The sequence below is a fragment of the Crocodylus porosus genome, unplaced genomic scaffold (genome assembly GCF_001723895.1).
Source record: "Crocodylus porosus isolate Cpor-Errol unplaced genomic scaffold, CroPor_comp1, whole genome shotgun sequence".
In the NCBI taxonomy this organism is placed as follows: domain Eukaryota; kingdom Metazoa; phylum Chordata; order Crocodylia; family Crocodylidae; genus Crocodylus; species Crocodylus porosus.
Genome location: NW_017728931.1, coordinates 6,164,387 through 6,189,455, shown reverse-complemented (window position 1 = coordinate 6,189,455; position 25,069 = coordinate 6,164,387). Strand labels below are relative to the sequence as shown.

Here is a 25,069-nt window from a genome sequence, read left to right as displayed (position 1 = left end):
GAAGTCATAGGGATAACCTGGTGGAACTCCACCCATGACTGGACCACAGGTATTGATGGCTATCCCTTGTACAGGAGAGATCAAGTAGATAAAAGGGGTGGCGGTGTAGCTCACTACGTTAAGGAAAGCTACACATCCTTGCAAGCTGATGTTGGTGACCAGGGTGGACGACTGGAGACCCTCTGGGTTAAAATCCGTGGGGAACACAGCACAGGGGACACAATGGTGGGAGTCTACTACAGACCTACCATCCAAAGTCAAGAGCTTGACCAGGAGTTAACCTGGGAACTGGCTGAGGCTGCATGCTCCAGGACCATGGTTATCATGGGTGACTTCAATTATCCAGACATCTCATGGGAGGATCACTCAGCAAAATCTGAGTGGTCGCAAAGCTTCCTATCGTGTGTGGATGACCTCTACCTGACTCAAGAAGTCTACGGGTCAGTGAGAGGCAAAGCAAGGCTTGACTTGGTACTGGCTACTGGGGATGACCTAATGATCGATGGGAAGCTGGGTGACAGCGACCACGAGCCATAAAGCTGGCAAGTCAGTGAGCAACATGGAAGTCCTTGACTTCAGGAAAGCTGACTTTGACAAGCTCAGGAGGCTTGTCAGTGAGACCCTAAGGGACCATGACCCCAGGGGGAGGGGAGTTCAGGAAGAGTGGTTGCTCCTCAAGGGACCGATCCTCAATGCACAAGCTAAGTCTATTCCATCTGGGAGAAAAGGCAGCAAGAGGGCACAGCAGCCCCCCTGGCTCTCCAGGGATCTAGCAGATCTCCTAAGGCTAAAAAGAAAGGCCTACAAAGGATGGAGGATGGGATTCACCTCCAAGGTAGAATATTCTGCACTGGTCTGGTCCTGCAGGGAGAAAACCAGGAAAGCGATGACTGCAACTAGCTTTGAGCATCAAGGACAATAAAAAGTCCTTTTTCAGGTATGTCAGGAGCCGGAGGAAAACCAAGGGCAACATTGGACCCCTGCTGAACCAGATGGGGCACCTGACAACTGATGCCTAGGAAAAAGCCAACCTACTGAATGGGTACTTTGCGTCGGTCTTTCATCAGTCCCACGGGACGCCCATGCCCGCTACGGGACAGGGAGGTCCGCGTGGGGGAAATCCCCTGCCCTCCATTAATGCTGACCTCGTGAAGGAACACCTTGAGAGGCTGGACACCTTCAAGCCAGCCAGCCCTGACAATCTACACCCCAGGGTACTCAAGGAGCTGGCAAGCATCATAGCTCAGCCTCTGGCACGGATCTTTGAAAACCCCTGGTGCTCTGGTGTAGTGCCTGAAGACCGGAAGAAGGCCAATGTGGTGCCTATATTCAAGAAAGGGAGGAAAGCGGATCTGGCAAACTATAGGCCCATCAGCCTGACTTCTATCCCAGGGAAGGTCTTAGAAAAGTTTATTAAAGAGGCCATCCTTAATGGACTGGCCAATGCCAACATCCTGAGGAATTGCCAGCATAGGTTTGTTGCAGGTAGGTCTTACTTGACCAATCTCATTTCCTTCTACAACCAGGTAACCTATCACCTGGACAAGGGAAAAGAGATTGATGTCTTATATCTTGGTTTCAAAAAAGCCTTCTATCTTGTACCCCATAATCACCTCTTGGCAAAACTGGCCAATTGTGGCCTTGGGTCCACCACAATCTGCTGGCTGGTGAACTGGCTCTGAGGACGGACCCAGAGGGTGGTAACTGACAGAAGTCAATCATCGTGGGGCTCTGTGACCAGTGGGGTCCCTCCCAAGTCTCTGTCCTTGGATCCATATTGTTCAACTTCTTCATTAATGATGTGGACACTGGAGTCAGAAGTGGACTGGCCAAGTTCGCCAATGACACCAAACTTTGGGGCAAAGCATCCAGACCAGAAGACAGGAGAGCGATCCAGGCTGACCTCGACAGGCTGAGCAAATGGGCAGACAAGAACCTGATGGTGTTTAACAGCAAAAAATGCAAGGCCACCTTGGGAAGAAAAACCTGCAGCATCCTTACAGACTCGGCAGTGCTACACTGGCTAGCACTACAGAAGAAAGAGACCTGGGGGTCATCATTGACCACAAGATGAACATGAGCCTGCAATGCGATGCTGTGGCTAGAGAAGTGACCAAAATGCTGGCTTGCATCCATAGATGCTTCTCAAGCAAATCCTGGGACATCATTCTCCCCTTGTACTCAGCCTTGGTGAGTACTGCGTCCAGTTTTGGGCTCCACAATTCAAAAAGGATGTGGAGAAGCTTGAGAGAGTCCAGAGGAGAGCCACGCGCATGATCAGAGGTCAGGAAAACAGACCTTACGACAACAGGCTGAGAGCCATGGGGCTCTTTAGCTTGGAAAAGCACAGGCTCAGGGGTGATCTGGTGGCCACCTATAAATTTATCGGGGAGACCACTAGTATCTGGGGGAACATTTGTTCACCAGAGCTCCCCAAGGGATGATAAGGTCAAACTGTTATAAACTACTACAAGACTGTTTCAGGCTGGACATGAGGAAGAATTTCTTTACTGTCCGAGCCCCCAAGGTCTGTAACAGCCTGCCATTGGAGGTGGCTGAAGCACCTACATTGAACACCTTCAAGAATAAATAGGTTGCTTATCTCGCTGGGATCCTATGACCCCAGCTGACTTCCTGCCCTTCGGGTGGGGGCTGGACTCAATGATCTTCCGAGGTCGCTTCCAGCCCTAATGTCTATGAAATCTATGAAAACCCAGAACATCCAGTACCATTCTCCAATCAGTGTAACGAGAGTTACAAATATGGGGTTTCCACATTTGTCTCCAAGCTCTTGATATTCTAACCAATTCCCTGCCTCTTCCAACACACTCCCAGAATGCCTTACCTTTCCAGATGCCAGCTCTAAACTATAAAATGCAGTAGTAGACACACAGTAACAATACAACCCTAACCATTGAACTAAGCTATACAGCATGTTATTAGTGACAGTTCCTCCTACATCAGGGGTTGGCAACGTTTTTGGGCAAACCCAGCTTCCACTTATAAGACGTTTGCATGCCAGGGGTGGATCACAAGCAAGTTCTGAGGGTCTTGATCCTTGTTGTGACAACAGCCCCCAGTCCCTTCCTCACCATCTGCCTGGAGGCGTGCACGCACCCACCGCCAGCAACGAGCCAGGCTGGAGCTCCACAGACCTCAGTGCAGCAGCTTTCAGTCTCCCCACCACAAGCAGCAAGGAACCCAAGGTCCACAGTGGGCGGCAGGGGCATGGCCAGAGCCTGGCCCAGCTGTAGCAAGCAGCCAGGAGGCTGCAAGCCGCTGCACCAAGTTTCCAGCCCATTGCTGGCGGCAGATGCACGCATGCCTCTAGGCTGATGATATGGAAGGGACTGGGACTGTGCTGCCACAAGGACTGGGTCCCTCGCAGCTCCCCCACCATCTACCCTGAAGCACGCATGCGCTGACTGCCAGCAATGAGCCAAGCTGAGGCTGCACGGACCTTGGTGCAGCTGCTTGCAGCCTCCTGCCACAGCTGGCCAGGGCTCCTGCTGTGGAGCCCCATCTGCTCACAAGAGGTGGCAGGGAGGCTGCCAGCAGCTGTACTGAGGTCTGTGGAGCCCCAGAGAACTCACTGCCAGCACCTCTGGGAGGATGTAAGGAGAGCTGTGAGGGGCCCAATCATTGTTGTGGCTGCACAGCCCCAGCCCCTTCTACCCTGAGGTCACGCTGATAGGACTGATAGACTAGAACAGTGGTGCTCAATCTCTGACCTCCAAGGCTATGTCATCCTCCCCCAGGGCTGCCCATGGGTTTAGCAATGTGTGGTGGAGGGAGCAGTGGCAATATTAACTGCCAAGGCTCTGCATTAAGCCACAGTAATTAAAACTGCAGCTGCTCCCCAAACACCAAATTTTCAGATCTGTGGGAAGCCTGAAGACTGGATGCTAGGGCCCTACAAGATGCATCCAGCATGCAGGGTCACATTAGCAGACTGACCCTGTGCTGAATCTGGCCCCGTATCACTTATCCAGCCTGCAGTGCCTAAAAGGTTGAGTACCACTGCACTATAACACAATTAAAACATGTACTGCCTGATATCATATCCTAGAACTCCCTGTCACCACCATTACCAGCCACTCTCACTACCTACCTGGGTGGACTTGGGGGTACTTCATGAGAAGAACTACTGCGCTCAAACAGCAAGCCATATTTTGTTGGCCAGACATTTGCCACCTATGAAAAAAAATGTTTTTAACAATAGAGTTTCACCTACTAAAGTAGTAGAACACCAAAATGTTTAGCCATGGTTTAGGGCAGACTTTAATGTTACATATTAGCACAACACCTAATCAAAACAAAAAGACAGCATATCTGTCCTTTCCTATATCCCATGTGTGATTTTCTCCAATATTTAAATCAGGTAACATACCAAGTTTTGTAACTAAACAGAGTAACAAGACTACAAATCATTTGTTTTATCACCCACTCAGAGAATTTGTACCATACACCACCACAGTGGTATCTGGGCACTTTCCATGTACAACAGAGTAGCAATAATGGTGCTCCTAGTGGGCTCTGTGAAGTTTCCAGCTCCATCCTAGTTTCAGGTTGAAGTTGGGACTATGGCAAAATACTCCAACTCTCAATCCAATACCCAGGGTAACAGACAGCACACTCAGGTCTGTTTTATCATATTCCCTCATCTACTACTACAATTAGGGGTGCACCAATAAAGATTTTCTTGGCGGATACCAATAGCTGATTATTAACCAGCCATATCAGCCTATACCGATCCAATAATCGATTTACAGGAATGCAGCCAGGCAGCATGGAAAGCAACGCCCTGCAAACAAGTTTGTGGAAGCAAAGGAGTGATGGATTGGGGTGGGGGGGAACAGATCGAGGCCCCCACAGTAAGGCGGGGGAGTGGGGCAGAGGCAGGGAGCGGGATGGAGCTGCAGATGGCTTGTCCAGGAGATCAGCGTCCTGGTGCTTAAAAATGGCAGTGAGGATGTTTGAACTAAAGCTCGTTGAATGAGCTTTAGTTCAAGCACCACCACCACCATTTCATAATTAATTACATTTATCAGTGACCATTATCAGCTACACCAGCCAAAAAAAGCTGATAGCCAATAATATAAATTTTCCTTTTATTGGTACTGATCCGATATATCGGTGCACCTCGAACTACAATTAGGAATTCATGCTGCAGATTACTACACTCCAGCAATGTTTCAAGAGGCATGCATTCCAACACACAAAAGAGAATCAACAATTTCAGCAAAACATACAATAAGATAGACACATTGAAAATAATTAACTTACCTGAAAAGGTAAAGCAGCAACAAAATCTTTTCCTTCTATGCTATGAACATTTATGCAAGAGCTCTGCAATATGCAGATACATTTCTCTACCATTTCATTGCTGTCTGAAACTGCTGGAAAATATAAACAGGTATTTTTAGTTCCAAAATAAATAGTTTATTTCTCAAGTCAACAACATTAATCTAGGATAAACTATTAATGTGGCACTACAATAAAAATTAGAATGAAACTTACTGTCATCCTTTCCACATTTTTCCTGTGGTATGGTGAAATCACACCACAATGCCTAAAAAAGAATGACAGTCTGATATTAAAAAACTAAATACACCATTTCTCTTCATACAATGTTTTCATTCTGCTCCCAGGCATTGCGAGTTTAGAATGAGTTAGCTTGTACTGATTAGCTAATATGTACCCATTCAATGACCATAACTTCTAAGTATGCATACCTGTAAGACAGGGCTATCCACAGTGAAAGCCTTATAAACAGTAGAGGCTTGGCTTTTACTTCCTTTGCTCCAAATGACCACATTGCCAGCCACATACAATTCTTCATCATAGTCCACTTCTCCAACATCACTAACTCCTTTCCTCAACTGCCAACTCTCCTGTAAATCATAAGTGTTAAGAAAATGTTACACATTCCTACCAACTGAAGGATGATATAGCCACAAATCTAGTGCAATCTTAAAGGCTGGTCCAGCTTTATTTTTATTAATCAATCAAATAAAATTTTTGGCTATTATTGCAGAGCAGAGTAGATTTTGGTTTCTACTTCTCTTTTCTGGAAGTGGGAAAACATAATATCTGCTACACTGAAAAAACCCTGCTTACAATCAAATGAGAGATCAACTATGTAGTGTACCAAAACACAGATTAACCACTGTGTCCACTGTCCTCATTCTGTTATGGCAAGAAATTCAGGGATTGTTGCTATTGCGTATCAGGCAACCCAATCATTGTTCGGGTGTTTTAACTTGGTCTGTTTGCAATCTTTGGAAAGCAGGAGGGGAGAGATGGCTACAATACACAAGGTAGTTAGTTGAGTTAGTATGAAGTCAGGCAGAAGAAAAGGGAGATATATATATTTAGTTAGTCTGTGAAGTGCGTAAGACAAGATTAGCTTTCATGATCCCTTTATGGATCATGAAAGCATCTATGGATGCTTGTTTGCCTTGCCCAGCCCTGCCATTCTTCCTCCCCCTACTACCTTCTGTATTCAGATCACTCACTCCACTTTATACACTGCTCTGTGCTTGTCCTCTCACTTCATCAGATGCTGTAAACCCAAGTTCACAAAAGCTTATGCCCTATATATCATATTTAAGTCAGTTTTTATGGTTCATCATCTACTCTGCCTTCTGAAACACCCAAGGCATATGCAAAAACCTGTTATAATGAATTATTATGAGTTATCTTGAACTATTCTATTTTTTTTTATAATCCACGCTGTTTAATCTATGTACTTCTTAAAGGTTAGTTTCAAATTCTGCAGTGATTGGGTTGCAATCCAAACAATCACTGAGATGTCACAATTACTATTTTCATTGTTTAAAAATAAAAAAGCATAGAAATATTTCTAATAGCCTTAGCTTTTATAAAACCTTGCGCTTACAAAAAATCTAAACTTGGAGCTGGACTGGAGTCGAAAGAGGCAGAATAACTCCACAAGTAAATGGATATAATCCAAGCTTTCCTTTCCAGCTTGTCTCTACCAGAACTAGAAATCCCCTTTTAGAAGGGGGGGCAGGAGGGGGTCTCCATGCCTGTTTGCTCTTCTGCTTGTTTGCAGAGATTGCTGATATAAGCACCAATTATGAAATGCTCAGACTTATTTCCTTACTACCCTCTCACAATATTTTCCCGACCAAGAGAACAATGCAGTTATATTATAGTTAGAGTGCTGGAACACTCTGCTATCTGATACCCAAGGGCTTGGTTTACCAGAGGTACATTCCTTCCCAGCTGCATACAAACTCACGCGTACATGTCTCAAATCATGGATGATGAATAGTTGTAAACATTACCCGTGTTCAGCTAGATTCTGACAGACAAAAATAGAAAAAAGTTTTGCTTCTTTTACATGCAAAAAACTAACAAAAAAAAGATTAATCCATAATTAACAGAGATGGACAATGTCAGAAGCAGTATTTTTTTTGTTTCTTTGGATAGAATCTTACACTTTGCAGCCACCTGTGATGGCATAAAGCTTTTGCCCAGCTGATTTTACAACAGTTTATCTGTGTATTAGGGTTTCGCAATCAGTTATGGAATACATCAAAGTAGGAGGGATAGAACAGAGTAGGCATCATTACAAGTAAGATTGCTACTGTGGGGGGAACTATTTGGGGCTTGTCCTACACACAGTTTTCATACTAATCTAATGGTAGGTTAGGAACATCACTTTCTATCAAAATCATTAAAACAGTCTTACTCTTCTTCCTCCAAGTGTGTCCCTACTTCGATGTCACCTTTGCCTGTCATCATTTCTCTTCTTTTCTTACAGTCTTTCCTACTGGCTGCATAAATCCACATCAGCATCCTCATCTCCGTCACCTTTATCATGGACAACTATTGTTTCTTTGCTGCCCAGCACTGATCTATACAATAGCACTCGCCTTGCCACTCTTGTAAATTTTTTTTCCAGATTGATTGGCATTTTTCTATCGCAAGTCATGGTAACCAACCCCCCTTTATCCTTTATTTATTCTGTTGTTAATTTTCTCATCTGTCTCCATTTTTTCCACAATGGAGCCCAGGTACTTGAACATATGTGCAGAAGGTATGTGTGGGTCATCCAATTCCAGGGGTGCACTCCCTGAATAAGTGCATGACATGTACTCCACATTTTTCTCTGCTGATCCATAGGCTATGCCTTTCCAGGATGTCCCTCCCCCTGCTCAAAACATTCTCTGCCTTTTGCTAAACCAACCACGTAGTCTACAAATATTATGCTACACATGTCATCCTTCTGAATGCTCCTGGTGAACTTATCAAGAATACAAACAAAAAACAGGCACAGCATTGACCCTTGACAAACCCCAACCTTGACTGGGAAATCCCATCTTCTAATTTGTGGTTTTGAGCCTCTACACTCATTTTGCACAACTCTCACACAGCTCTAGTATCAGTTGTTCCCTCATATATCACACCACTTCTTGACACATGGCCACATGCTTCTTCCTTGTTAACAAACACCAGGTGAAAATTATTCCCCTCTTCTCTGTACTTTTCCATTGGCCCCCTCACTGAAATAACTGCATCATTCGCTAATTTACCTGGCACAAATGTAAACTGATTTTTGCCATTTTTTACTTCCCTCCTCCCTCACAGTTCTAATTAACTCAGTATAAAACTTAACGTAGACATGTTTATATCGGTGCCTTGTACCTGAAGAACTGCACCCCACCAGGAGAAGTGTGTTCTTATACTAATAGTTAATGTGGTATAGCTTTTGTATGTAGACTTGTCTTTTTGTCCTTTTCTTCACAGGGTGGGTGTAGTTACTGCAGCAGCTAGTTTGTGGAAGCCAGATCAATTAAACCAATGTGACTACACATGGTTAAACAGAAATGTAACTGTGCTGAACCACGGCACAACGCTGCAATGAGAAACAGTGCAGTAAGATGTACTATATAAATTTTTACATGCGTTTCCTAAAAAAATACATACAGCTATCCTATTTGCTCTTTGGAAGGAGTTCCTTAAGCATATTTTAGTACGCATATTTCAAAGAGTTAATGAAAGGTTTCTCTCTCCAAGCTCATTAGGTTTAATCATCAAAATAACTGTTTAATCAGTAAGTGCAACTCTACCTTCTGTTTTTCGTGGATTGTCACCTCCTGAAAAGATCCCACAAGGCCAGCAGCTCCATCAGAGGACCATAGCTCAGAAGCTGGCTGCAGCTCCCGCAGCTGAAGGTTCAGGGCATTAGGGTGATGCCTGCAGTAGTCACGGCCAAAAGGAACAAACTCCTGCAAATCCCCAGCTGCAATCATCGTTGCCCTCTCTTCATGCTTGTTCGACATGGGTTCCAAATATCAACATTATTTCTGAAACCAAGATAAAACAGTCATCAGTGCCAGTCACGCCTTCAATGTCAAGTAAATCACCTAGGTAATATTTAGCAGTTCAGAACAAAATACCTTTGCATCTAAACATGGATTTTCAAGAGAAAGAAATACAGGGAAACGCATTTCAAGGCTCTTTGAGGTTTTGTAGTGTACAGTTCTGCTTGCCAGCTGAATTGCTCACTTATTTCTCTCTCTCCTAGAACCCAGCCAAGCATCCCAGGTTTTCACAAAGAAAACCACCAGAATAGCAGCGATTCCAGCACTGTCTGCCAAGCTCCTTACCGGTCCCACCCTTCCTACAGCTCCGTCCTCCCAACCACAGGGCAGTGAGGCCACAGAAAAGCCTCCGCCCTGGCCCAGCCCCTTTGGAAGGACCCTTCCCGGAGCGCCCGGGAGAAGGGGTGGCCGGGACCGCCACCCATGCACGCTCAGGGGCGCCGAAGGCCCGGCCGGGGGCGCACACGCACCTGCCTGCCACAGGAAAAAGGAGGGGCGGGGAGAGGGCGGGCGCGTGGCGACAGCGGGACCGGGGACTCCTTCCGCAGAGCGCAGCGCGAGCCCCGGCGGCGCCTCACGCGGGCGCGGCCATCTTGGAATTCCCACCGCCCTCCTCGGCGCACTGGCTTCATCACCGCGGGGCGGGAGTCCGCCGTGCTGTCGTCACGGCAGTAGGGGCAAGAGTGCTGTACCAGAATGAGGGTGTTTGTACCATCACTTCAGTCCTCGCACCAGCCCTCGCGCCATGTAGGATCACCAGGGATCCTGATTTTCTCTGCTTTAACCACCCCTCCCCCCATTTCGGATTAAGGAAAAACAACCCACATCCACATTTTTCGTGAATAAAATGAAACACCTCTCTCTCTCTCTCTCTCTCTCTCTCTCTCTCTCTTAGTGGTGTAGGTTGTAGCCCTGTTCGTCTAAGGATGTAGGCAGACAAGGTTCTTTGGGTAAGTGTGATAAATTTATTAGACCAACTCAGACAGTTGGAAAAAAATTTCTTTGCAAGCTTTCAGGTATTTCATAGATTTCATAGACATTGGGAATGGAAGGGACCCTGGAGGATTGAGTCCAGCCCCCTGCCCCAGGGGCAGGAAGTCCCGGCAAGATGAACATTCAATTATCTCTTTAAGGTGTTCAAGGTGGGTGTTTGAACCGCATCCGGCGGCAGTCTATTCCAAACCTTGGGGGCTCAGACAGTGAAGTTCTTTCTTATGTCCAGCTTGAATCGGTCGCAGCGGAGTTTGTGACTGTTCGATCTTATCATTCCTTGGGGTGCTCTGGTGAACAGACATTCCCCCAGATCCTGGTGAACACCCCTAATAAACTGGGGGGGGGGGTCGGACTAGATGATCAGACTAGATAATCTACTCAGGTCCCTTCCGACCCTAGAAACTATGAAACTAACAGGTGGCCACCAGATTACACCTGAGCCTGCACTTTTCCAGGCTAAACAGCTCTCAGCCTCTCATCATAAGGTCTGTTTTCCTGACCTCTGATCATGCACGTAGCTCTCCTATGCACCCTCTCAAGCTTCTCCATGTCCTTTTTGAATTGTGGAGCCCAAAACTGGATGCAGTACTACAGCTATGGCCTCACCAAGGCCAAGTACAATGGGAGAATGACATCCCGGGATTTACTTGAGAAGCATCTGTGGACACAAGCCAGTGTTTTGCTTGCTTTACTAGCTGCAGCATCACATTGCAGGCTCAAGTTCATCTTGTAGTCAATCATAACCCCCAAGTCCCTTTCATCCATAGTGCTAGCCAGTGTAGCACTGCCAAGCCTATAAGGATGCTGCAGGTTTTTCCTCCCAAGTTGGAGAACCTTACATTTTTCGGGGTTAAACACCATCAGATTCTCGTCTGCCTATTTCATGAGCCTGTCAAGATCTGCCTGGATCGCCCTCCTGTCCTCAGGTATGGATGCTTTACCCCAGAGTTTGGTGTCGTTGGCAAACCTGGCCAGTCTGCTTCTGACACCAATGTCCACATCATTGATGAAGATGTTAAACAGTATAGGCCCTAGGACAGAGCCTTGTGGGACCCCACTGGTGACCACGCACCAAGACAATTGGCTCCCATCAACTACCACCCTCTGGGTCCTGCCGCAGAGCCAGTTCCCCAGCCAGTGGATCATGGTGAGGTTGAGGCTGCCGTTAGCCAGTTTTGCCAAGAGGTGATCATGGGATACCAGACTGAAGGCTTTTTTAAAGTCAAGATATACAACATCAACCTCTTCCCCCTTGTCCAGGTGATAGGTCACCTGGTCGTAAAAGGAAATGAGATTGGTTAAGCAAGACCTTCATAAGGCTGAGGAAGCTAGAATTTTTTCCAACTATTTGAGTTGGTCTAATAAGAAATAGCAGCTTTACCCAACGAACCTTGTTACAATATATTAGCGGCATTCCATATTAATCATGGAAATGTGGATTTGGGGTAACTTTCTTAAACTGGAAATCGGAGATTTTTTTTCAGAAAAAGCCAGGATCCCTGACAATCAATAATAAAAAAAGTGTTCAGAATGTACCTGTTTTTGAGGCAGCTCATTGACACAGCATGTGCAAAACCCAAGTCACTAGCAAGGAGTCTTAACTGACCTTTGGGTTTGCTGTCAGCATTTTCTTATGACAGCTTACCTCAAAATAAGGAAATGCTTCCACTTGGATGGCCCAGTTCTCATTCACTCACTGGTGACTTACGATGAGCAATATAAAGTAAATAAGAAGGCTTATTTGTATATTCATTTGCAATTTTTTTTCAGTGTATAGTAGTTTTTCAGCAAATACAATAATTTCATACTTAAGACCTGGCAACATTAGACCTCCTGCAAAGCTCCTGGCAGGTATCAGTGGCCCAGAGGGAAGGGACCTGCTGCTGCCACCTGGCTTTGGCCATGGATGTGGAGATGGAGGACAGTGATGCTGTGGCAGGAGGCCCCTGCCCCAGGGTAAGGCAGTGCTCAGGCATGCTAATGGCCCTGTGGTCAGGGATAGGGGTGTGGGGCAGAGCCATCCATTCTATCCATGTCACTGGCAGTGGGGGAGGCAGGTGGGAGGTGAAGCCACTGGTACAGACATACCACCCGACAAGAGCTTCTGAAGACTTTTTAAAGTTCCCAAACACGTAAGCATCCCGGATTTTTCTCTGCATGCTCTAAGGCAGGTGCCCTCCCCTCCCCAGTCACTGCAGCTTTCCCATTTGTCCCAGAGCTGGGGAAGCTTCTGTGCTGGGTACTGTGCAGCAACAGGAAGGGGCTAGGTTCCTCCACACTGCCCATTCCCCCCAGGAGTAGGCACTGTGCCTGCCCTAAGTGAGGCTACCCCCTGTCCTCCCCCTCTGCCCCTACAGCACAGTTGGAATGAGTAGGATCAGCTCTGAAGACTCCCCCACCCCTGGGGGAATTGGAAACAGGAGCAGGACAGGTGGGGAACAGAGGAAGGGGAAGAGAGGGAATGTGCCTCTGACCCTGGAGGAGAAGGGAGGATTCTCATCCACTTAAAAAGAAGTCCCCGGAGGCTGCAGCAGCACAATCCAGTCCAAAAGAGGGATGCAGCCACACTACTGCACCCCCTCTGGATCAACCCTTGGGATGAGGGGGCAGAATGCCTTTGCTGTTATTATTAGAGCAGGGAATCAGCCTTGGAAGAGGGAAGCTATCACTCAGCTTTCACCAAGGCAGTGGGGCTCTCTGTCTTGGAGTTGTCACCATAGTGGCAGGTTTTGCTCAAAGTGGAACTCAGCTGCCACTACTGGGATGTAGAGGTAGGAGCAATGGCAGCTGTTCAAAGACAGGAATCTCCAAGAAGTAAGGGAGCTAGGGTCTGTCCATACCCTGGTATCCAGGAGCTGCTGCAGGAGAACCTGGGTACTTCTCAATGGAGAAAGAATGCTCTGCCATCTGGGTTTACTGGGAGAAAGTAAATCAGGCATAATGCAGGAGTCTCAAGCCTGCTATCTAGTTGGGATTCTCAGATACGCATTCTGCCCCTGAAAACAGAATGGGCGAAGCTCCTCTACCTCCAACCTTTTGGCCTGCAAGCCACTTCCCTTCCATTTCTTTGGAAGATGATCTCCCCAGTTATGAAACAAGTAAGAGTGACCAGTTGGTCACTGTATTGTGAACTGGCTACCCACAATGTGAGGGAACCCCATACACCCCTGGTCCCAGCAAACTGCAACTGCCACAATCCCCCAGGCCCAGGGGACCAAGGCAGCTGCAATCCCCCATGCCTGGGGGTTTCACACTAGGCAAGGTGCACCCCTGTGGCTGGGAGGCCTGTCAGCTGAGGGGATTCCCAGCTGCAGGGGAGACCCTGCTTACACATGCAAATTAAAGCTAGATAGCAACCAGCTGTAAAGTTAGTACACATTTTCAAGGTCTAACTTCATAGTTGGTTGGAGCTTTTCATTGTGTGATATAACTACTTTGCAGGTGTAGCTAGTATCAAGGTAATTGCACAATACCTGTAACATGTAGAGGGGGCCTCAGAGGAAGGTGTTTACAGATATCCCCTAACTGACCAGCCCTTGGCCACAGTCTCAGTTTCCCTGTAATGTCCAGATCACTGAAAATGACCCTAGTGTCACTGCATCACTAATTCACAATCATATTGAACTAGTCTTATGTCATCCCTTTTAAGATCCTAGTTACCTTTATGAGTACAAGTTATTTTCATCAAGCACTTGGCCCTCCTAGCCACAATAAGCTGCCATCTCAAGCAGCCTCCATTAAAAGGGAACATCTCATACTCCCTCCCCCAAGAGGAGGACTGGAGAATGAGTAGCTTTACAGAAAAATCTTTTTTAAGATGCCCTATAAAAATCCTTTCTAAGTTTCCAGATTGTGTCATAAATGTCTTGCAACTAAGAACATTTGGACTAGTAAATTCTTCAGCTCCATACAGCTTAAGAGTTCAACTCCAGATAAAGAACAGCCCAACAAAACCCCAGCATAAAGGGACAGCTCTTAAGTCTCCACTGCTTTCTGATCAAACACCTGTTTTGTTTCCTCTTCCATGAGAGCTATCAGAGTTTCTCTTTAAGCTCCTGCCACAGAGACTCAGCTCTGGGCACTTGGTAAGGCTCAAAAGTGCTCCAGCCTGTTTCTCTGAAACTTCTGATGCTTTTTAAGAGTCCCTGAGTCAACTGCAGGGAAGGGGGCAAAATCTTCCTGTTTTCTAGGGTGGGGGGGTTGTTTTTGTTGTTGCCTTTATGCTGCCAGGTGGTTTACTACTTTAGAATGAACTTACATACAGCTGACAAAGACTGTTAGATGCTGTGAGCTAGACTCCATGGGGTGGGTCACAGGAAGACACTTTTGACTTTTGCAGGTCTGTGAACAAGCTGCTTGTGGGAGGGCCCAATCACCAGGCTGGAGCCCCACTGAGTACAGTGTGGCTCCAGGCAGATAGAGATATCTACCTACATGGGACCCAGAGCAGGATCAGGGCCTCTATCATCTTCTCCTAGTTGTGAGGGTCTTTCATACAGCAAATTGAGAATAGGAGAACACTTTAAAAACAGGAAGCTGATTGTAAGCTGGGAGGGGTACTTAGCATCAAATTTAGGAGCCAAAAGTAGTTTTTAACCCTTTTTTAAAATTATGGCTGGCTGACAGGACTTCCCTACAAAATGTACTGTTTGGCCAAGTGCAACAGAGCTGCAGGGTGCTTTCCAAGAGGCACTGAATAATGACTGTAGCATACCCTATCATATTTCTCAAGCATTCTGCCTTACAAGGAGGAAAGTAGGATTTTTAGGATGTCATGGTCTTCTGGAGAGAAAGTACATCGCACCCAGAGCCAGATTACAAAGATTTAAAAGGGACCTCATACCTAGGTCATGGTGTACTGTCCCCTGCTAGAGCAGGGAGCTATTCCATCTGATCCCTATTTCAGATTTAAAATGTGCAGCTGATGTACATTCATATAATTCCACTGTACTCTGAGCTTCTTCAGCTGACACCAGCAAAGAACCTAGCCCATAATATGCTTTGGGTTGGAGATTTGGAGATGGCTATTCTCTTATCCTTGATGAGACAGAAAGGGTTTGTTGCCTACTGAGTTTTTCTAAATACAGTCTCTGATCTTTCTAAATATCAGTGCTACAAATGAAACCTAATTGCATCTCCAGCTGCCAGCACTAGATGTCAGGCAGTTACCATTTTCTGTTAACTACCGGAACAGCTACTATTATCTGTTTTTCCAATGAATCTAGTCATTGTTCCAGCGAGCCTATAGGGAACAATGTAATTGCATGCAATTTTATTTAATCAAATATCACAATACATAATTAGGCTATTTGGACTTCTAAGTCCCACTGTTCCAGTAAATCCTCAATTACTGCATCATCTAAATAATATTGCACACTAAGCACAAATCATTCTATAGGATTCAGTTTGTACTCGACTGCCAAAGAAATACAGATGTGTAATTTATTTTTGTTTACAGTAAGAACTAACTGAACCTACGAGGTTGCCATAGTAACATAATGTTGCCAATATTGCATGAACTGTCATTTGTATAAATGTACTAAAACATACATTAAAACATACATAAAATAGCATACTAACATGTTTTATGTATGGTTAAGTAGTAAACAGTATATGTGCACAGGGAGCAAAGTGTACTCTATGATCATTTTACTCATGGCTAAACATTACAATTACAAACAATATCTTCTCCAACAGTGGTTCCATTACACATATAAATTTAAAAAATAGGAAAAGGACATCATCATTGCACTCCTGACTGTTCAGTCAGGCAAGCGTTAACCGGTACTCAACACTTTATGTCCAAATACAGCATCTGAATCCATCCTATGGATGTGCAGGAGGAAACCCATCCTTTCTAGAGTGGCCAGAATAAATGTGTGCCATGCAATCATGTTTCTTTTCTAAATTCAGCTTAAGTATAGCTACATTCAGTTTCTGACATTGGAAAAGCCAAACCACATCTCTCAGCTGCACTAAGGCTTCATGGATTTGTCTTCCCAGTACCCCACAGACCTGATCCGCCATCTCCCTCCTGATCACTAGGGATCCAGGTTTTCTGTTCACCACAGAAAAATGTGGTGAAATGCAGATTTTCTCATTTTAAGAAGAAAAACACAGATTTTCTCTTTTAAAGACGAAAAATGCAAATCTTCTCCTTTAAGAAGAATGTGGGAAACAGTGGGTTTCCCCTTGCAGACTGGAAGAGTTCTAGCCTGCAAGGGGCTGGGGGGAGCAGGAGGAGGGCAATCAGGGAGGGGGTACCATGTTAATGTGCACACATGTACATGGTAGCCAGGCAGCATCAAGAGCACATACCCCCAGATTTGTGTATGGGATGGGCATGGATGCAGGTTGGCAGCTGTGGGCTCAAGGCTCCCTGCCCTGCTGCCCTCTTCCCAGGGCCTCTCTGGCCCAGCAGGCGGGGCCTGGCATGGCAGGCAGAATGGGTTGGGATGAGGAGGCTTGATGGGTGGGGAGTGAGGAGCACTGGCAGGGCTGTGGGGCTGTGGCTTGGGAGTGAAGGGCAATGGCGTGGGCAGAGCACTGCCATATCAGGGCTGCTCAGCGCCACAAAGTGCAGGGGAAGGGACAGCTGTAGCTGGATCCATGTCTTGGTGAGCGAAGGGGGCAGGGGGAGCTCTGATTTTCCATGATAAAAAACCCCAAAATCAAACATCAAAATGTATATGTATATGTATTTAGAATTTACTTATTATACTGATTGAGGCACTGGTAGGCTTCCAAATTGCTTTAAAATTGTAAATATATCAATAAAACATTGTGTTCAATTGATACATACATATATATATATTATATATATATAATATATATAGTGGAGTTTCATTTTAATAGCAAAAAATGTGTATTTGGGGTTTTATCAGAGAATTTACATTCTTTCTTTCAAAACTGAAAAGCAGCGGCATGGGCTCAGGTGTTGGTTGCTGGGGCAACCAGGAGGCGCTAAGGGCCCACACCTGGTGTGTCAGCTGACCAGAAGGGGCAGGGCTGACTACTATAAGACCCAGGCTGGAGGCTTTGGGTGCTTTCTCTCTCTCTGCCGGCAACTAGGAAGGAGGAGTACTGCCTGGCTAAGGGAAAGAGAATAAGGCCTGAATGTACCAGCTGCTAGTTACATGGGTGAGAGATGACATCATGATCACACCTTTGGAGAGGGGCTAAGAAAGCCTTTACACTTGTGACCTATTAGTGGTATTATCTGATGCCTGGGGAAGATGAGCATTATAAACATGGTACTTGTAGTGCTGTCCATGAAAGGAGCTATACCAAATTAGATGTGACCTCCTCAAGAGTACTGCAAAAAGACTGGATAATCCAACCTACTAAAAAAGTTGGGCTTCTGTGTACAGCCAGATTTATCTTTTTCTGTGAGCAAGATGGGATGGCTTAATTGTTTATGGCCTACTATATTCTATATAGACATCAGCACATGCTACAAACGCAGTCCATAGTAAAAATGATGATGATAATAATAATTATCATTGTCATTTTGAGAACTTTCTTCTAAACTTGGAGAAAACTGTATGTAGGTTTCCCTATAAAAGGGAAATTCATGGTACAGTTCAAATAACTTTTTTGCATCAGAAGGAAAAGGATCTAAGCATAATATTCTGGGCAATGTTCATGCCCTTGGCCATCTTGTTAATTGCAAACATTTTGCAAATGTAAGCTCCACCCCATTAAGCAATTTTTTTAAAGCTAACCATCTTAAGACAACTTTTTCTTCTAAATCAATCTAAAATGAGAAGTCCCTCAGATCCACAAAATCAAATGTCCAAGTAAACAAACCCACAATGTATGTCAGTCTCTCACTGAAATAGAACATCTCTGTCCCATCCTGGCCACCTTTTGTGGAGTGCTTTCCCATCTGATTTGCTTGGGTAAACCACATGAGAGAGTCAGGTATGACTCGTACTTCTTCAGACACATTACTATATCAATGGTAAGGGTGCTTACCTAGGATGTGGGGAGAGAGATTTGAACCTGGGTCTCCAAGTCAGAGTTGCTGGGGTTTATGCTTGTGAAAAGTTTGCAATAAATAAGGTGCTGGGTACCTGCTTCCCTATGGTCTTCAGGCTCCTGACTGTTCAAGGCCCAGATCAGCTACCACCAAAGCAACAACAGCTCTTTCATCTGATGCACCAGAAATCTCCAGAACTACAGGTGGTGACAACATGTGCTGAGGCTCTGCATTTGCAGGGCCTGTGGACCACAGCCTGTTCCCGACTGACTAACTCTATTCTAGCACTAACACAGATTGCCTCCTGGCTTTTTTAAGATGCTCAGGGGTAGACAACACTGGCAAAAATGTTGATGGCTGGCACACACCTGGCCATCTACCTACAACAGTACAAATCATTGCACATTTTATTCCAACCAAGGGTGGGTGGCAGGGTTGACAGGCTCAGCCTACCTACAGAGGTAGCTTAATGAACCTCATACAGGCTTGATGAACAAAGATGGGTCTTAGGCAGAGAAGCTTATGCTGCAAGAACTGAAAGACCTAGGTTTGATCCCTATTGTAGACAACTGCCCAGAGGAATGTTTACTCTGGTGCTAACATAGTTGTAAAAGACTTTCCTACACTCCCACTGTGGATTTAACTGTAGTAACAAATGCAGCCTCTGTGCTCAGTAGTATAATTTACATTCATCTCCACCAACCCCAAAGGAACCTATTATCAATTCAGAGAATACTAAACTCTCCATTACACAAAACAAAATGAAATAGATGTAGAAATAAGTAGAATAATGTCACAAGAAAGTGATATCACCTACTGTGAGGTTACAGAAATAACAGTGCTTCATAAATAATGATACATCAGTTATGTATTGTTATGACTTTAAATTATGCTTTTGTGGGGGTGGGCCTAATACATTATGCCCCCAGAATCCCAGCTAAGGATGGGATGAGGGAAATGAATAGGATTTGGTATCTCACTCAGGACCACCAAACCAATTATCATTGGATGATTTTACTCCTAAAAATGACAGGGAGACATTTTCAATGTGCATGAAAATGATGAAATGAAAACAGAGATAAGTCCTTAAAAATATGTGCAAAGAGAGCATTAAAAGAAAAGAAAGGTGTTTATAAATCTACATAGTGGACTTCCTTAATGTTTTCTTACCTTTGGTGGGAAGCTAGAGGATTTGGGATCATATTCAGATCCCCTGACCACTGCCCCCTAAATGGTATAGAAATACAGTAAATTCATGAAAAATCCTTAAATATAAAAGAATATACGATATGCAGGGGGTGAAGTGTTTCACTGGGTAAAGGTATAAATAACACAGTTCAAGAGCTGAGAAGTATCACTGATGACTGCTGTTGTCTGTCCCTGCTCTTGAGCACCTAAAAGCTTGGCTTTTCTGTTTGAGGCTATAACCTAGCATTCTGATTGCTGTGTGAGGATGACAGAGTAGGCAGTGAGTGCAAACTGCATAATACAACCATCAGGTTCTGCAGTTACAGGAGGTGGCAAAACTGGCCCTGTTTTGTGTTGATAGCCAAGTCATTCATCCTGCTGACTGCGGCATTCACCGGGTGCCTACAGTACGTGGGAGCCTTTGTGAGTGAGATGAGGTTTAGTTAGTAATGTAGATGGGTCGTTCTCAACCTTTTTTGTACGAAGACTCATTTCTAAAGTTCAATAACCAGTCCTTATCCAGTGCCCCTCACTCCTGACCTGCTGCCCCCAAGTGTGGCAGTCTCCTTTAAAGGAGAATCCATTTTTCAAGTTTGTGACCTATTGTTGTGACCCACTTTTTTTGGGTCCTGACCTACAGGTTGAGAAACACTCCTGTAGATAACGTTGTGCCATTGTGTGTGGATAGTTGGATGCACCCCAACAAAAACAACAAACACTGGTCCTTTTCCATGGACTCCTTGAAAACTAGGGAGCCGCTCTAGGAGAGACAGAAGCCCCAGGAAGAGCAGCAGTGGGAGGGCTTGACAAAGGCACACTGATAGAAAGCAGGGTAGACTTGCACCTCACGGGTTAACTAAATCGGAGATGCATAAACTTTCATGAGCCGTGGCTTATTTCACCAGATGCCGGTGAGGGGGCTTGTAACTAAAACGCACTAAATAGAATAGGAGATTAGAATAGGAAGGGCAGTGAAAGGGGAGGAAGAAAGGAGGGGGCCCTGCAGGGGTAGGCATAATCTTTTCTCCCGCGGGAACACGCACTGGAACAGGCCTGAAGGTTTTGGTAGGAGAGCTGGCTCTTCAGTGGCGCCGAGCTAGCCCCGTTTTCCGAAGCCGCGTGGAGCCTCATAAGGAGGCGAAAGCCTGTAGTTGAACAGGAACAGGTTTCCCAGGCACATTTTGCAGCCAGCATTTTTTTTTCCAGAACCTGCAGCCCCGATTCCGGAGCTATTCCCCATTTCTTTCACGAACAAAACAGGGGCAGAAGGAGTCGGGGCAGGGGGCTCCCCCGTGGAGGCGGTTCTGAGGGAGGGCTCAGCAGCCACGCAGCAGCCCGGCGCCCCCAGGCACAGCTCTCCCGCCTCCGCGGCGCCCGCGGGGGGAGCGCGGGGCGGGCCCGAGCCCGAGCCCGAGCCCGGGCAGGACACTCCGGCCCCGCTCCGCCCCGTCCAGTCCCGCTCGGGGCAGGCATTTGCTGGGCGCTCGGCTGCCCGAGGCGCTCGCCAGGCTACCGCCATGGGCCGGGGCTGGGCAGAGCGTCGGCTGCTGCCGCCGCTGTTGCTGTTGTTGCTGCTGCCGGGCTGCGGAGCGGGTGAGTCCGGCGGCGCCCGTGGGCTGTGCTGCTTGGGCAGGGACCTGTGCCCGCGAGCGGGTGCGAGACCATCCCGGCCCCGGAGCTGCCCGCAGGCAGGGGCGGGAGATGTCCGGGGGGCGAGCAGGAGCCTGTGCACTCATCCAAGCCCCGGGCTGCGGCGGGAAAAGTCTGGGAAAGGGGAAGTGTAACCCTTACTGGCACTCTGGGAATGAGGCTGGCTCTCTCGCTGGCCTCACAACAAACCGTAGGCCCCTTCCCCCCCGTTTGCCTCTTCAGAGTGTAGGGCAGGGCCGGAGTGGCAAAGACATCCCAAGCTCACCCCGCACCTCGACGTGGCGTGTCCGGGCAGAGGGAGGGGGAGCCACGAGGGGCCCACTCCTTGTTGCTGGGCTCGGGTCCCCGCAAACAGCCGGGGATGGGATGGGGCTGAGCTGCTCCAGCTCCTTCCCCACAGTGCGCCCTGGAGGTATGTGAGAAGACACCGAGCCTTAGGCAGGGCTTGCAGCCTCCCTGCCACCTGCTGCAAGTAGCCTGGCCTCTGCAGTCCGCACCAGCTGCCCAGAGCCCAGGCTGGCTGTGGTGTGGCGAGCAAAATGGCACGCCACAAATGGCATGTGATATGCTCTGCTGGCGCATGTACCAGGGGTTGCCAACCTCTGGGGTAGGTTCTTTGGGGCAGGGATGCTGCTGTGCTGGGCTTTAACCAGGTGTAGCAAAATGGGACCCCTTTTCTGTTGGTCCCTAGACATGCTGATGTGATCCAAGTGAAGATGATGGGAACACACCAGTCATTGGGTTCAGTCCTCTGCAACTGTAGATGACTCTGTAACAGATAACAAGACTGTAAGAGTCCATGGGAGTCCATTAGCGGTCCCTCCCACACATCACAAGCTGACAGAAAAAAACCCACAAATATAAAAGCTCCAGCTCCTTCAAAACAACACTGCTATGGAGAGAGAGCAGGAGAAATCAAGAGTGTCACTGATCCCTTGGGCCCTATCAGTGACAGAGAATTTGTTGGGTAAGGTGTGCCTGGGTGATCTTGGGAAGTGCCTTTCTTTACAGAGGAGAGCATAACAACCCCAGTGGTCCCTACCAGTGTGACCTGGAGTAAACTTCCTTTGTGGTCCTGATTAACCTTGAATAGCTGAACAAGCTCCCATCAGTCCGAACAATTTGGTACGCATATGGGACTCTGCCACTCTTCCCCCTCCCCCCCAATCAGCCAGGTGCCTGAGTATTTCCTAGTTCATTTCTCCCTTCTCAACTGTGGCCAATCTCTCATGCTCCAGAGGAAGGCAGGGAAGCAGACTTGTGCACTAAAAGAGGGGGGATAAAAAAGCATGGGATTAAAAACAGTATGATGGTATATCAGTACATGTATTACAGTGCAGCAAATATAGTGAGCATGTGAAAAACTCAGGAGAAAGAAGGATGATCCTGAAAGGGCATTGCAACTGCCTAGCCTGCCCTGGCCTTCCTTATTACCACACCCAAACCATAAAATTCTTCACATTTTGAGCAAAAGCTTCCCTTTGAAAAGAGCCCCGTGAAACGGCAAGGCAACCCCAGTGCAAAACCACTCCAGTACTGAACCCAGACACCCGTGGGAAGCTGTCTCTCACTTTGAGACTACTTCCTCTCTCTTCAGCCACTCCCTCAACTCCTGCCTGCACCATCAGCAAAGTCAGAGGCCCCATGACCCCAACAACTCGCAGCACAGTGAGAAAGTGTCCTTTCCGCCTCTCTTGGGGACAATTACAAAATGAACACCCAAAGCTCTGTATCACATGTCCCAGTTGCTCACTCTGAAATCACCCTATCTTAGCCTACTGTCCCTTCAAAGTTCTGCGATGGTCATTTCAGAGGCCCATGATTTGGGTGGGATTAGAAGGAAATGAATTCTCTCTCATGGTGGGCAGGTAAGAGCTCTGTTTCCATATGAGGGGAGCATATCCAAATAGTCCTTTTATCAGGGTAAATATGTAAGTATTTGTTGTGATCACTTGGATACGCATGTTGGATACAGTCAGAGAAATCCTGAATTTATAATACTACAGAGAATGTGTGGAAATCTTCCTGGATTTACACAGTAATCCAGTAATATCTCATTAAAAAAATAATTGGACTCTGTAAGGTTTTCTGATGCAGGGCTCTCAGTTTAGATTCTTTCTTCTATTCTCTGCACATTCCAAAAGTCATTAAGGGAATCTGTTGAGAAAGCAAGACTGCCATTTGGGTGGGTGTGGGGAAAGGGAGAGAGTTTTTTTTCTTTTTTGCTTCAGTAGCTGGGTCTTTATTATTAGCTGGCTAGTTGGTCCCTTCAACTGCAGGCTAGGTGAGGTGATTGTATTGCTGTCTTTTGAAAGTGAAATAATAATAAAACTAAAGTTCTAAATCAGGGGTCAGCAGAGTGCCAAAAACACTTGCAACCTCAACCTGGAAGATGTTGGCATGCCAGGGGTGGAAAGCCATGAGGGGCCTGATCCATGTTGTAGCAGTGCAACCTCAGCCCCTTCCCTTCCATCCACCCCAAGGTGCACGTGCCAAGCAAAGTGCCTTCATGTGCCACTCGGGCACCCATGCTGGGGGTTGCCTACCCTTGTTTTAAAAAGTAACATTTTAGCTTGTATTTCTGCTTCCCTTTCCCCCCCAAACAGTTTGCTGCTGGAATGAGGGGGTGGGTGGCAGGAAGGGAGGGAAGGGTGCTCCAAGGATGAGGATGCTAGCCCAACTCTGGCAAGAATGGAATTCAGTGCCTACTGTGCCATGAGCTCAATGTCTTTAGGACACAGTTCTCCGCCTGTCAGTGGAGAACATTTCTCTTCCTCTCGGAGGTGTTGTGAGGACAAATACCTACTATGTTGATGGGAGCTGTATCAGTCCCCAAGACAGAGTTCTAGATTAGAAAAGGACTCAAGTAGTAAAGGTGGTGGCACCTTTCTGAGTGCATGTATTAAAGGGAAAGGTATTGGACCCTTGGGCTACCAATACTTTTTCTCTGGGTAATAAATGGAGAAACACCGGCTAATATTTTGTTGTTTATGAGAGTAGATTTTTTTTCCTGAAAACAAACCGACTTTAAGAAATAGATATTGCTGTCTCAGCTCAGTGTGAGATTTCTAATTCAAAGGAGAAGGAGGGCTGCCTGGCTGGCCTGTGTCAGGAAATGAGGATCTCAAGTTTCAGAGGTCCCTCGCAAGGCAAAAATCTGTCTTTATTGAGCCATTCAGCCATTTTGCATCTGGTCGCCTGGTTCCTAGCGTGGTATAAGCAAGCAACAGTAAGATGTTGAAGGTTCAGCCATACTCACCTGCTTTTTGTTTGTGTTATGATGGTTTAAGAGATGAGGCACTCTTGAACAGCTTAGTTGTTTTTGTAGGGGAGGATAGTTGTTTAGTAACTTAAACTGGGAGAGCATTTCTGTTTACTCTAAAAGTAGTCGAAACTGGGAGCAAACTGTTGCGACTGTTCAGGAATTTTTTCTAGAAGTATCATTTTTCATGAGTAAAAATAGAGATCAGCTTAGTAAAGAAATGTATCCAGCCTCAATATTAGGTCACTGGTTCTATGTAATGTACACCAGACTTATCTGAGTGCTCAGTTATTCACAACGGGAAATTTAATGACATACCATTAAATCTTAGAGATGTTTGATTTTTCAGGACTACTTGCTGCCTAAAAAAAGTCTCTTCTGAATACTTGTTGAGTAAAAATGTCCAAACCTTCTACTAATTTTTTGATTTAATTCTAACCACTTAATTCATTTTTTTGAAGTGGCAAGTTAACTAAGATTGATCAAATTTACTTTTTGAAAAGGAAGCATAATTTTACTGATATCAACAAGGTGGATTGATCAGACCTGTAGTTTTGCTTGAGATATCCAGTAGAAGATTTTTAAATCTTCTCAACCTGGAAGGACGTGGGCAGTGGGGTTCCGCAGGGCTCGGTCCTC

At 46.3% G+C, this 25,069-nt stretch overlaps 2 protein-coding genes across 5 annotated transcripts in view; one reads left to right on the top strand and one right to left on the bottom strand.

The window, feature by feature from the left end:
- ANAPC1 (anaphase promoting complex subunit 1) overlaps nucleotides 1-9,953 on the bottom strand; it is a 92,559-nt gene extending 82,606 nt beyond the window's left edge. Inside the window, exons 1-6 of one of the 3 annotated variants that reach the window (XM_019544098.1) lie at nucleotides 9,827-9,953; nucleotides 9,102-9,338; nucleotides 5,736-5,894; nucleotides 5,521-5,572; nucleotides 5,287-5,396; nucleotides 4,112-4,194 (exon numbers count right to left, since the gene is read on the bottom strand). In XM_019544098.1, coding sequence (XP_019399643.1) covers nucleotides 4,112-4,194; nucleotides 5,287-5,396; nucleotides 5,521-5,572; nucleotides 5,736-5,894; nucleotides 9,102-9,314 — 617 coding nt within the window. In that variant the 5' untranslated portion in view covers nucleotides 9,315-9,338; nucleotides 9,827-9,953. The remainder of the gene's footprint in view (nucleotides 1-4,111; nucleotides 4,195-5,286; nucleotides 5,397-5,520; nucleotides 5,573-5,735; nucleotides 5,895-9,101; nucleotides 9,339-9,826) is intronic. The other 2 variants (XM_019544096.1, XM_019544095.1) reach the window with 2 other exon arrangements.
- Nucleotides 9,954-20,961: 11,008 nt separating this feature from the next.
- MERTK (MER proto-oncogene, tyrosine kinase) overlaps nucleotides 20,962-25,069 on the top strand; it is a 74,223-nt gene continuing 70,115 nt past the window's right edge. For both annotated transcript variants that reach the window (XM_019544094.1, XM_019544093.1), the window contains exon 1: nucleotides 20,962-21,111. In XM_019544094.1, the coding sequence (XP_019399639.1) occupies nucleotides 21,036-21,111 (76 nt within the window). In that variant the 5' untranslated portion in view covers nucleotides 20,962-21,035. The remainder of the gene's footprint in view (nucleotides 21,112-25,069) is intronic.